The 14,061-nt window shown below is 42.5% G+C and overlaps 1 protein-coding gene across 10 annotated transcripts in view; it reads left to right on the plus strand.

Annotated features, from left to right (window-relative positions):
- The window catches only part of Fmnl2 (formin like 2), a 270,315-nt gene that overhangs the window by 149,768 nt on the left and 106,486 nt on the right, over positions 1-14,061 (plus strand). For all 10 annotated transcript variants that reach the window (XM_040745349.1, XM_040745348.1, XM_040745347.1 and 7 more), the window contains exon 2: positions 2,663-2,746. In XM_040745349.1, coding sequence (XP_040601283.1) covers positions 2,663-2,746 — 84 coding nt within the window. The remainder of the gene's footprint in view (positions 1-2,662; positions 2,747-14,061) is intronic.

The following is a 14,061-nucleotide window of genomic DNA, read 5'->3' on the forward strand; positions in this document are numbered from 1 at the left end:
TCTCACAGTCTCTTCCGTTTGCTCTACTCGGCCGGCTTTCCTCCGCTCTTCACTTGTCTGACCTCCGCTCATGTTTAAACTTCCATTGCCTCCCCCTCCCCCGCCACCCCGGCTTGCCTCTCCCCAGAGCTGCTTCCTCACTCTTAATCCAAGTGGCCCTCTGATAACCCCTCCGAAGACGTGCCAGAGCGGGAAAAGCTTTTGTTTCCCCAGCACAATGCAAGACTTTCTAGGAGCCACCCCGCACATAGTACTTGTACAGGGACAGTACTTTATACACATTCGTCAAACAGATGGCTGCGTAATCAAAATAAAAGTTGTTAGAAGTAGCACCTTACCTGTCTTTTTGTACCAACAGGCCTCCAATTGTGACTGCTGACTGCTTACACTTGTGCTGGGCAGAGCGCTAGCACAATGTTTTAAATAACTTGACATTTTATTTATCTGCAAAATGACCATGGTTAGAACCAGTACCACATATCCTGGGAATTTAGCAGGGTTTGTTGCAATGAATCTGTGCAGCCTTAAGCAAGTTAGCCACATTTGCTCAGACCTGTTTCCTCATGTAACTGGGGAAAACCATATCAACCTCACATGCGGATGCCTAGAAGATTGAGATTAGACATGCTTCATGCCGAACACACTGCTTTGGACACTGGAGTTCAGGCATTTAAAAAATTCCTTCATCTCTCTGGAGATTAATGAGGACTTGAGGGGGAAAACTCATTTAACTTATCCTGCAATCTTGTGCTGCATGTAATCATACCCAAGGGTACTAATCTGAGGGTCAGGAACTAGTTTAAGAGGACAATATTTATCTCCAGGGTACAAATAAGCAATGAACGGCTGTTTATTTAACAGTAAATAACCGTATGCCCCACCCCCAAGAAAGATATACATGGAATTCCTTGCCGTACCCCAGGGTTGGTTGGTTAATTTTGCTTATCTGAGCAGAGTCATAAATGCACTTAGATACTTTTTCATTCTGTTTTAAGTAGCTTTTCCAAGAAGCTGGGTCACATGAAACTGTTTCCCCTGTTTTAGGTATTTCAATATTTAAGAAGCTTTAGTAGTACCACCCAATCTCTGGTGTCCACAGTTCTTCTGAATGTATTGTCAGCATTGGAGTAATTAAAACATTAAAAGAGATGAACATAAAGATTCTGAAGGCAGGTAGCTAGTTTTCAAATATGATGGCTTAGGTTCAAATAAATAGATGGTGGTATATATTTAAGGAATATCAATATGAGTGTCATATTGATATTAAAGGGAATGCTTGGGTTAAACCTATCAAGTCATCACATGGTGATTTCTTGCCACTAAGTCAGTATAGTTTGCCTGCTTTTAATCTGTTAAAGTCTGTTTACCCTATGGCATGAAATACCTGGCCAGGAGGTAAGCTGAGTCCTTCAGAAAGTTGGAGGTCTGAGCATTGACAGGTGAAGACTTTTGTATCTGTCTTCCTAAGTGGTGGCCTAGACATGGTACTGCATTCTTTTTTTTTTTCTTTTTAGCAATATGTCTTTTTTTTTCTATTCAGTCTTCTGTTTTCTTTATTTTTATTTTAGAAACAATCTTATTTTATATATCATTCCCCCAATTCCCTTGCCCTCCCATCCTCCTATGCTCCCTACCAACCCCACCAACCCACCACTCCCCAAGGATAGGGAGGCCTTCCATGGGGAATCATCAAAATCTATCACATCATTTGGAGAAGGGGCTAGGCCCTCTAACGTGTATCTTAACTGCAATAGTACTGCATTCTTTCAACACGATGATTCTAATGTGTTGAGCTTGAGACAGGGTAGTCAATAGACATAACCTTAATCAAGTGCTTAGATCAATTGTCTAGAGCATGGGGACCTGAGAGGACACACACTGATCTTCTGCGGCTCTAAGTCCTGTTGCTAAGGATCTTGGTAATATGCGTGATTGGTTATATGCAACATCAGGGTCATAACACTTGCCTGCATCCAGGCAAGTTCATGTTTAGCTCTGCAGTGTGTAGCAACAGGGGCTTGTGATGTATAAATATCTTGTTGACCTCAGTGTCCATTACTCACTGGAAGCTCAATTTTATGTGCAAGCATAGTTAAGGGCGAAATTAATTTGGCAAGTCCTGAAGGAATAGAGGGCACAGAAGAAAATTATTGTTATTCATTTGTCTGCCTTTTGTTCTCTCCTCGCTTTTATGTGGGTTCTGGGGATGAACTCAGGTTGCCAGGCTGTTGTAGAAAGCAGCTCTACTGTCACCTGGTACAAGTGACATCTTTCAGTGATTCTGGCCATTAATTTTTCTTTTGGTGACTCCATGTCTGCACTAGATCCATACTTTCTGAAGAGCCAGTTCTGACCTCTTAATTAATTACAAACGGACAGGGTCACTTTTGCCGAAATGCTTGTCTGGGTGTTGTAAAGCAGGAGACCTCTTCCTTTCGTCAACTGAATGTGGAGATGAGTGGTTCACTTATATTTAAATGGAGCTTGGTTCACTTATATTTAAGTGGAGCGCCAAGGGGTATGGGAATGACTTCTGCAGGTGTCTTGGTTGAATCATATGCTAGGCCCTGAAATGCAGTCATGAAAGGACCTAGGTGATTTTCTTTTCTTCCTACGAGGCACTGTGGTTTGTAACAGACCTTTGTACTTTTTATTTTCTCAGAATGCTATGAACCTACCTCCTGACAAAGCCAGGTTACTGCGGCAGTATGACAATGAGAAGAAATGGGAGCTGATCTGCGATCAGGTAAGAAGCAGCCACACACTGTATGGAGAAGGCAAGGGAAGAGGAATGTTATGTTGCTCCTGTGTGTTGAGCTTGTTCCAGGAGACTCACAGATTTCTCTGTTCTGACCCTTTGACCGCTGGTTTTCTTACCTGCAAAGGAAAAGGTGCAAAATCACAACTTGTGTTTTTTCATTATTTGAACCGTTTCACAATGTGGTTTTCTGGGAAAGCTGGCTAAATGGGTAACTCAAAATGAAATATCTATTCTGTTTGCCTTCCGAGGCAGCTCAGGCTGTGTGCTCACCTAAGCGGCACGGTCCGCTTAGTTTAAACAGACAGTAAGCTGGCATACATTCATGTGGGGAGGTAAATTGTTCATAAAGAAATGTGGGTTGCCCGTAGCAGTGCTTCCTCCTTTACTTACTTCCCAGCCATTGCTATTTTGTTTTTAATTCATTATAACAAATTCATACGCTTATGAGGGGCATAAAATTAAAAGTAAGAGCTCTTTCATTTTGTCTTCAAATTTTACTCTGTGTCTGTGTCTTAATCCTCATTATGTGGGCCCTCTTGATAGAAAAACCAGCATGTGAGCTATGCACTTCAAAAAGAAAGGGTTTCCCCCTATTTTGCACAAAACCTAGAAATACCCTTTCTAACTTTTTTTTTGTTTTTTTTGTTTTTGGTCAAGATGGGGTTTTGGAGCTTATCCTGACACTTTGTAGACCAGGCTTGCCTCAAACTCACAAAGATGTTTGTCTTTGCCTCCCGAATGCTGGGACTAAAGGCGTGCACCACCACTACCTGGCCTCTGTCCCCTATACACATACAGACACACAGACACAGACACAGACACAGACACAGACACAGACACAGACACACACACACACACACACACAGACACACACACACAGAGAGAGAGAGAGAGAGAGAGAGAGAGAGAGAGAGAGATGCATGGCATTTTTGTGTGTTGATACATTTGCTAATGACCATTACTGTATTTATTCTTTGTATAGGGTGGTGGTTTTATCAAGGGAATAAATGTTACTTTATAAATAGGAAGTAGGTCTTTTGCTAGGAGTATAAAATAATCAGTGAGTTGAATTGGCTTTCAGCTCAACACAGAAGTTTCTGTTTCCTAAGATGTTTATTGGAAGCATTTCAAGCGTCTGTAGGTTGTTTTACTCAGTTTCTTAAGAACAAATAAAATAGACTGGTGGGCTGATAGTAAAATTACCTTGTTTTTTGCCATATTATGTTTGAACACTAAGAGTTGACAGAAATGGAAGAAAAGTTTGTGGTTTTTTGTTTTGTTTTTCGAGACAGGGTCTTTCTGTGACTTTGGAGCCTGTCTTGGTACTACTCTTGGCAGACCAGGTTAGTCTTGAACTCACAGAGATCCACCTGCCTCTGCCTCCCAAGTGCTAGGATTAAAGGTGTGCACCACCACCACCCGGCCTGAAAAGTTTGTTTTTTTATTAAGAGGGATGTGTGTGTGTGTGTGTGTGTGTGTGTGTGTGTGAGAGAGAGAGAGAGAGAGAGAGAGAGAAGAGAGAGAGAGAGAGAGAGAGAGAGAGAGAGCGAGAGCACCATGTACCTGCCTGCTTCCTCTGAAGGTCAGAAGAAATCAGTTGACCTGAGTTTGAGCTACAGGTGGTTGTGAGCTTCCATGTGGATGCTGGGAACTGAACCCCCATCCTGTTCAAGAGCAAGTGATCTAAACTGTAGAGCCAACACTCCATCCCCTGACTGGTGATGACCAAGGAGAAAACAAAGGAGGGAGAGGACCTGACTGGCATTCAGCTCTCTTGAGCCTTATTTTTAGTGTTATTAAAACAACCTATTATTATAATGGAACTATTTTATAATGACAATAAAAAAATAATTGATTTTTTTTGTTTTGAGAGAGAAAACAAAGTTGGTTGGCTGGTGTATTGCTTAGGGTTCTCTAGAGTGACAGAATTTATAGAATGAGAGTATCTATCTATCTATCTACATATATATATATATATATATATATATATATATATAGAGAGAGAGAGAGAGAGAGAGAGAGAAAGAGAATATGACTTAAAGACTGTACTTCAGCTAGTCCAACAATGGCTACCTATGAATGGAAGGTCCCAGATTGCAGTTGCTTGGTCCGCAGGGTTGGATGCCGCAGCTGGTCTTTGTTAGATGCTGGAATCCTGAAGAAGTGGGTTCTAAGACTAGTGACAGAATGGGCTTGACTTGCTGGGGAGGTGAAAACAAGCAGACAGAGAACAAAAATTTCCTCCTTCTGTGTCTTTGTTTCGGCTTGCAGCAGAAGATGTAGCCCTCAGTAGGGGTGGGTCTTCTCACCTCAGCAGATCTGGATTGAAGGTGTGTCTTCCCACCTCAAAGTTTCAGATTAGAAGTGGGTCTTCCCACTTCAAATTCCACAAAAGTCACTCATAGGAGTGCCCCATTCTGGAGTTTTAGTTAATTCCAGATATAGCAAAGCTGACAACGGAGAATAGCCAGCACAGGAAAGTGGGGGAAGATTTGGGAGGAGTTGAGAGGGAAAAGAATATGATCAAAATATGTGTAAAATTTTATCAGTAAAAGAGATAATTGAGCTGGGCGGTGGTGGCGCACGCCTTTAATCCCAGCACTCGGGAGGCAGGGGCACATGGATCTCTGGGAGTTGGAGGCCAGTCTGGTCTACAGAGCGAGTGCCAGGACACCCAGAGCTGTTTCACAGAGAAACCCTGTCATGAAAAAAATTTTTTCGAGATAATTACCATTGTAGTTTTAAGTTTTTTCTCTGTCTCACTGTTCTTACCGGACCAGTTTTTCTGCTGCCTGCCAGGTCCCTGCAGCTGTGTGCTGGAATGCTGAAAGCCTAGCACTTTCCACCAGGCACTTCTGCACCTTTAGTACCGTGACTTCGTGGACTCTGAGGTGTCGGGCTGACTTGCTGATGGCAGTTAAGAGTAATAGTTATTATTGCCCAAAGGCAGCAGAAGCAGTCACTCTCAGCAGTGTCTCCCTGGAATGTCAGGCAAAAACCTAGACTTAGAGATGAAATACCTGCCAAAAGCCAAGTAGGTAGTGGTGAAAAGGCTGGTTCAGGCAGCCTGGATTTGGAGAAGGTGCAGACTATAGTTTGTGTCTTAACCAGCGCTCTCTGCTGCTCTCCCCATTGAGTCTATGTATGAGTGATACACTAAACAAACAAACATTAAGGGTTCTCTCTGTTTTCCTGTTTGTATTATGTTATGCTTCATTAAAAGGGAAGAAGAAAGCAGAGAGTTGTAGCTTGGCATTGAGCCTTGTCACGTTGTGGCCGCAATGCTGAATAGCCAGCATTGGTTTATTATTCTTCCTTGTAAAAATTGTGGCCAACAAAAATGTCTTCTTGTACACATGTATAACCCGTGAGCTCGTCTCATGGGCGACGATCACATATGTGTGAGGGACAAGAGGGACAAAAGCTGAAAGCGTCTGCCATGTGCCATTCTATATGGATGCTCATTTTAATCTGACATATGTATGAATCATGTCACATGAATATGAGTCTGTCCGGGATGTCTCCCTGATGGACAGTAAAGATACGTTTTGTGATTGTGATCCTGTTTATATGAAGTGTTCAGGATAGGAAACCCTGTAGAACAGGAAGTATGTTAGTAATTGCCACAGCCTACGAGGAGTAGCTGCTGCTGGCCACAGGTTTCTCTCTGATGTGATAGGAAGTTCTGCAGTTACATAGAGTGATGGCTGCACAATTGTGTGAATATGCAAAAGCTGTACACTTGACCATGTAAATTTCTTGGAATATAAATTAATAATTTAACCACAAAAATATTTGTTTTAGCAGTGTGGGATAGGAAATAAAGAGGAAGAAGGAGCTTAAGAGAAAAGATGTGTGTGTGTGTTTATTTTAGACCCTTTTTGGATCCCATTGTGAGCAAATTATATATAAGATTTTCTTGAAAAACTGGGAATGTTTGATTAGTGACTGAGAGGCACCTATGCATCTATTGTTTGATTTTCTTATGTTTGATTGTAAGCTTTGTGATTATATATGATTCTGTCTTCATTTTTTGAGACATGAATACTGATGGATGGGTGAAAGGTATCACTGGGGTGTTGCAGATATCAGTGCAATGGGAAAAGAAGGAGTCTAAGACACCTTATGGAAGAGAGAGGTCACTTACAAGGGAAGCACTCTATCGTCTCTGAGCTGCAGCCAGGATCTCTGAGAGAGAGAGAGAGAGAGAGAGAGAGAGAGAGAGAGAGAGAGTCTGAGAGACAGAGATATGCCCTTGTGGTGTGGGCAATACCTTGGGTATGGGGTTTCCTTTACAGTATTTTATCAAAGTAGAAAATAAAGGGACTGATCAAGATAATTTGGAAGCATCTCAGTAACTGTTAAACTTGGCTTTGAAGATATGTCAGGACACATTGTAGTATACTCTCAGCTTTTGTGTATGTTCCATCATTTATTACACTATTTAACATTTAGAAAAGATGTTTGCTACACAATCATTTCTGTCAGTTTGAAAATGTGACTAGCTTGTTTATTCTGAGAGTTGGAGGTGATAAGATGTGAAGTATGTGGAGTGGTACTTAGGATTAAATAGGTACTTTGTAAACTGAGGTGGCTTGTACTCTTGCTGAAGGACAAGGTGTTAACTATTACTACCCATATTGTTTCTGTCATCAACTTGCCCCCAAAGGTTCAGGAAAATTGATTGTATTGAATGGATTGTCTCATGTTATCCCCATATACTTTGTGATGTCAACACATGCTTATGGGATGCTGTGTGGAAAAGCCTCAGCTACAGGTTTTAGGGTGAGAAAGCAATTCGAGCCTTAGTGTAAAGTTTCAAACACACACTGTGGGACGTGGTCATTGATGCCTGACATCATTCCAAGACATCCACTGTCTCTGGACACACAAATGACAATTTTCTTTCTTTTTGAAATAGTAATGTTGACATCATATTGTTATTTTGAACATACTTTAGACAAGGTTACCAAAGGAGTTTGGTGAATGGTTTAGGTTAGAACATAGTGGGAATCTGTGCAGAAGGTGGCTTGGTTTTCATTCTATAAACAATCACCATTGGGACCATATGGGTCACAGAGCTTGCATGTTCCTCCTGTATCTTTGACTGTCGTAATATCCAGAGTCCAATGTGTGGTCCTCCTTTCCCACTCTGTTGTTTTAATGACAGTTTGTTTACAAGTCTCATCCAGGGCTCCATCTAATTTTTTTCTTTTTTGGTGGAGGTCCACATTTTCCTTTTGCAATGATACTATCACTGGAAAAAGTTTTTGTTGAGGTTGTATACATTTTAAGCCATTTTTTGGGTGTGAGTGGGGTGTGGGGGGTAGTTTTGAGACAGGGTTCCTCTATGTAGCTTTGGAGCCTGTCTTGGAACTCCCTCTGTAGGCCAGGATGTCCTTGAACTCACAGAGTTCTGACTGCCTCTGCCTCCCGAGTGTTGGCGTTTAGCCATCTTTTTGAGCAAGCTGACTAATATGTATCAACCTTACCGATGAACAAAGACTGTGCTTGCTTTGTATCTCCTGAGTTTAAGTGCTCTGTGAGTTGAACCTGCTCTGCCTTTTCCCACGGAGGCAAATATGAAGTGCCAGATGCTTTAGAAAAGATTTAACCATGTTCCCACTTAGGAATGTCAGTTGCATTAAATGAAAATCAGCATTGAATCTGTTACACCTATTTTTCATTGGTTTGTTGCTTTGGTCTACAAATACTTCTCTCCTTCAAAAATATGTTCCTTTAGGGTGTGCGTCTTGGGTTGTGTTTGTCCGAGGTGCTTACTGAAACTGTGTTGAGTGAAAGAAATAATGGCTAAATCATATTGTGAGAGAGGCTCTAGAGTCGTGGTTCTCATTCTGTGGGTTGAGCCCCCCTTTCACAGGGGTCGCCTAAGACCAACGGAAAGCACAGGTATTACAATTCCTAACAGTAGCAGAATTACAGTTATGAAGTAACAACAAGAATAGTTTTATGCATGTGGGGGTCACTACAACGTGCAGAACTGTAGTAAAGGGTTGCAGCATTGGGAAGGTTGAGAACCACTGATCTAGAGTCACAGGCAGAGGTGGCAAAGGGGAGAAGAGAGGCCAAAGACGTGTCCTGGGGGATGCCGCACGGGTGGCTGGTTCTTTATCTTTCATTTTCTCTTAGCTCTTGCAGTTGGCTTGGCGTAAGGTAAACTTCACTGTCAGCTCTAGAAGTCCTTTGGTGCGAGGAAGGGTGCCTGACACAGATGGGGAGAAGTCCATTTGCTTTGTGATTCTACAAAGAACCCCTGTCTCCTCTACCTTTTGTGCCTTCCTGAAAAGCCTGCTTTCTGGGCAGGTGCAAAGGTGGGGAGACCAAGTTTTTGGTCAATTCCAAGAGCAAGATGAAAGTTTATTTCTTCCTAAAATTGTTGATATATATATATATATATATGTAGATATATATATATATATACACACACACAGCTATTTTAGCCATTCTTAAGTGTACAATTTATAAGTACTAAATACATTCGTAATTTTATTAATTTGCTTTTGAGAACTTCCTATGACTATAGTAGTCATATTACATCATTTCCACTCCCCCCTTCTCCCCTGCGACTCCTCCCAACTCTCTCACATTCTTGAACTCTTCTTCTTTAACTCTTCTTACATAATGTGGTGACTTGAGAATGGCCCCTATAAACTCATCTATTTGAATACTTGGTTCCCAGTTAGTGGAACTGTTTGGGAAGGATTGAGAGGTGTGGTCTTGTTGGGGAAAGTGTGTCGTAAGGGTGGGTTCTGAGGCATCAAGCGCCTGCCATCATCCCCAGTGCGCTCTGTGACTCCTGCTTGTGGGTTGAGATGTGAACTCTCAGCTTCTCCTCTAGCTGCCTTTCACCTGCTGCTTCCACTCCACCACCATGGAATCTAACCCTCTAAGAATGCAAGCCCCAAATAAACTCTTCTAGAGGTTGCCTTGATCATGGTGTCCCATAACAACAACAGCAACAAAATGCACATGCGCATGTGCACATACACACACACACACGTACACACACACACACACAACCATGTATGTATCTTTATTGATTTGTTTTTATTTTATTTTAGGTGCATTTATATTTTGCTAGCATGTATGTTGGTGTGAGTGTAGATCCACTGCAGGTGGAGTTACAGGCAATTGTAAGCTGCCATGTGGGTGCTGGGAATTGAACCTGGGTCTCCTGGAAGAGCAGCCATTGCTCTTAACTAATGATCTATTTCTCCAGCCCCTGTTGCTAATGTTTGGAATTGGGTAACCTATCAGGGTGCTCATCCCAGAGAAGACCGATTCTCCATCACTCAGTAGTCATTAGTTGCCTGTTTATCACTTCTTCTAGTGGTAGGGTCCTGTGAGATTTCCCCAGCCAATCGGCATGTCAGCGGGTGGTGGTGCTTTGCTGTTCTTGCGCAGGAAACTATATTGCTAAGATCCCATGTGTAGAGGTTCCCTGTCATATATAGACATCACTATCTCTAACCCTGTAGGTCACAGTTTTGTTCTGTGATTTCTCAGGTAACTAGGATGAGGGTTGGATAGACATAGCACTTCTGGGTGGACAAGGAACTTGGTTCATAACTAACTGTTCTTCTGCAGAAGATGAAATGACAGTCCCAGTTCAGGCCAGTTGAGATGACTAATGCGGATGGTGTCAAGTCCATGCATGTCTGCTGTGGTCCAGAGGTTGCTAGAGGTAGCCATGCCTAAACTGAGCTAGAATGCATTCCTTCTTGGTCTCTGGGAGGTTTGCAGTGTGGTTGGTTACTTTCTGTGATTTTTTTTTTCTGGCATGGACTCAAATTTGCCTTTTAAAAGCTGTGTATTGCTTTGCCTTGTACTTGGGGAAAGAGCATGGGGAGGGGTTGGGGAGAAAGCTGGAAACTCCTCTTCATTGATACAGGACTGTGTGGGATAAGATTAACAAGAAAGAAAACTGAAAAGGTGACAGGAAATCATACCTACTTAAACTCAGCTTCCTGTGTTAAGCCGTTCAGAGCGGTCAGATTACAATCCTCAAGGCTTGGCATGAATCCTGATCCAAAGGAGAGGAAGGCACTGCTGCCACACAGTGAAAGATGAGCCAGCTCTGTGCCACCTGATATGGCTAATTTAACATATTCTACTACAGTTATTTGGGGGAAGCTGAGAGTATAGCTCATTAGTAGCACATACCCAGCCCTGGAACTGAGTCCTAATACTACCAAAACCAAAACAATAAACGCACAGTGATTCTGTTTGCATATAGTACTTAAAAAATGAAAGCAAGGTGCTCTTTGCTTTAACTTGAAGAGAAAGTTAACTGGCTTTGGCTGCAGAGGTTGTTTAGTCAGTTAGTTAAGCAGCACAGCCTAAGGACCTTAGTCTGGAACCTGGGGAGTGGTGGAGTCCCAGTGGTATATGCTGGTGAACCAGTATCAATGCTGGAAAGGGGAGACAGATGGTGAGCTGTCCAATGAGAGAATCTATCTCACGAAACAAGTTATCTGGTTCCTGAAAAATGACACTCAGTGTTGTCCTTAGCCCTCCATGTGCACATATGCGGGTGTGCAGCCCCCAATTCCTCACAAACACCTACACACACTAGTTAAGCTGATTTGCCACAGAGATACGTGTCTAACTTAAAACACGTTTTAAACATTTCTGATTTACTCTCTCCATTTTGTACTTCATCTCCCATCCCTTCACTTTCGTTCTCCCCTGCCTTTCCTGCTTGTTTGTTTGTTTTTTTCAAGACAGGGTTTCTCTGTGTAGCTTTGGAGCCTGTCCCGAAACTAGCTCTTGTAGTCCAGGCTGGTCTCGAACTCACAGAGATCCACCTGCTTCTGATTCCCAAGTGCTAGAATTAAAGACATGTGCCACCACTGCCTGGCTCCTGTTTTGTTTTGAGGCAGGATTTTACTCTGCACCCCAGGTTGGCCGAGAACTCACTGTGTAGTGTAGTCTATCTGTTTCTTGAGGCAGCTTCCTGGTTTAGCCTCCCAAAGTGCTGTGATTACAGGCACCAACCCCTACCTGACTCAATTCCTTCCCTCCTTCCTTCCTTCCTTCCTTCCTTCCTTCCTTCCTTCCTTCCTTCCTTCCTTCCTTCCTTCCTTCCTTCCTTCCTAGAAAACATTTATTATTATTGTGTATGTATATGAGTGCTTGCATGCTTTAACACATGGAGGTCAGAGGATAACTTTATGCAATCTTCTTCCACAATTGCATAAATTCTCGGGATTGTATTCATGTCTCCAGACTTGTGCAGTATGCACCTATACCCAGTGAACCACTGATCTCTGGTTTTAGTTTTTCAGAGTTTGTGTTTTATGAACCACTTAGAGCTCTTTAGCAAGTAAGCAAATGGTGCTGGGTATTAATCAAGTTTGTTTGTTTGTTTATTTTCCTGTGGAGTGTCAAATTCTAGGCAATGGGGACTTCCCAGATCACCAGTGATAGTAAGTGAACAGTGATTAGGGGCTGGGGGTAGTGCTCTGTAACCTGACTCATGGTCAGTGTTGTTCTGGAAGTCATGCAGGCCATAAGTGCAGCAGACAGTGGGGAGGAGGCTGAAGACCACCTGCAAGAGTGGTTCTATCTCTTCCTGCTGCAACAGTGGCTCCATCTCCTCCTCCTATAAGAGTGGCTCCATCGCCTCTTTCTGTAAGAGTGGCTCCATCTCCTCCTCCTTTAAGAGTGGTTCCATTTACTTTTGCTGCAAGAGTGGTTCTGTCTCCTTCTCCTATAAGAGTGGCTCCATCTCCTCCCCCTATAAGCGGCTCCATCTTTTCCTCCTATAAGAGTGGCTCCATCTCCTCCTCCTATAAGAGTGGTTCCATCTTATCTTCCTCTTGTAAGAGTGGCTCCATGTCCTCCTCCTACAAGAGTGGTTCCATCTCCTCCTGCTGCACCCAGGCTTCAGATTTAAGCAGTGTTTCGCATTATCCCCAAGTTGCAGGCTTTGATTCTACGTTTAGCTCCATTTCCCCAGCTGGAAGAGAAATAGCTCTCTGCCCCCAACCTTCTGTATTATGTCCCCCTGAAATTTTTACTGTGATATTGTTTGATGCTAAATTATTCACAATTTTACTATATTTTTTTTGCAATTGTATAGTGTGTTGAAATGCTATTTATTTTTCAGCCATTGCTTTTGGAGGATTTGTTTCTTTTCAATTTGTCTTCTTCATTTTGTCTTTTATTTTGGTCTTCCTTCTATCTAATCAGCCCTTTTGTAACTGCTAAATTTAGTCAGGGTTTTTTTCCATTGATATTTTGCTTTCTAGCTTATTTTCTAAAAGCAATATGTGCCTTAAAAAGAGTTCTCTCTTGTATTCAAATACAACCATCATGATTTAAATAAGTAACTCCTTAATACTTCCTATCACTCGTATTTCGGGTGATGACTCTGGGCAAGCCCTTTCATCGGGACTTCTTACCTTTAACCTTTTCCTGGTCGCTTCCTCACTTCACTGTAGTGTAGGTCCTGTAGTTGCTATCGACTACAATTAGCTTTAATGAATGATGGATGCATGGAATATTTTCGTTGAGAATGTTACAGGAGATGACAGTTATCCATTTGTCCTGTGAGTCAGCAAGGTTATCCTGTCCGTCAATCCGGTGGTGATCTGGTTGCTCCATCATCTAGCTGTGTTTTCCCTTGTGTTGGCAAGGTATTTTGTCTGTTACTTTGGTGACAGTTTGATATAACCAGTTACATAACAACTTTGTACCCAGTGAATTTAAAAACCAACTGATAAGCTTTGATTTGATCAATTTCAGTGAGTGTCACAAGTGGATGGTTGCCTCATATCCTTCTACATTAAACTGGTGTCTTTGTTTGCTTTCTGTTGCCATAAAAAACATTCTAACCAAAATCACCTTGGGTAGGTGACCTAGACGGTCAGGCTGTTTTCAGGACAGGGTCCTAAAGGGGAGGTAGCCAGATGAGAAGGGGGGGAAAAAAAACGGAAGGCAGGTGTTGGGAGATCTTGCAAAAGCTATGTCTTATGCCAGGCAAGCTTACTTAGAAGTATTACATCTTATATGCTGTTTCCAGGAAAGAAATGGGACAGAGTGCGCAGCAGCCACTGTCCAGTGGGACAGAGTCAGCAGGAGGCTAATAAAGCAATGGCGTACAAAGGGGACATAGGGATCCCAAGAGCGGATAGAACATGCGGCATCCTTGAGATTGATAGCTCCAGTCTCTTCAGGAAGAAAAGCCAAGTTCCCAGCCACTGAAACCTTAGCTCCTTCAAGGGCCTGATGGCCAGCACCAGACTAGGCAAGGCCAAGTCTGCTCTTAAGTAAGG

This window comes from Mesocricetus auratus, unplaced genomic scaffold (genome assembly GCF_017639785.1).
Source record: "Mesocricetus auratus isolate SY011 unplaced genomic scaffold, BCM_Maur_2.0 Super-Scaffold_100004, whole genome shotgun sequence".
NCBI lineage: Eukaryota > Metazoa > Chordata > Mammalia > Rodentia > Cricetidae > Mesocricetus > Mesocricetus auratus.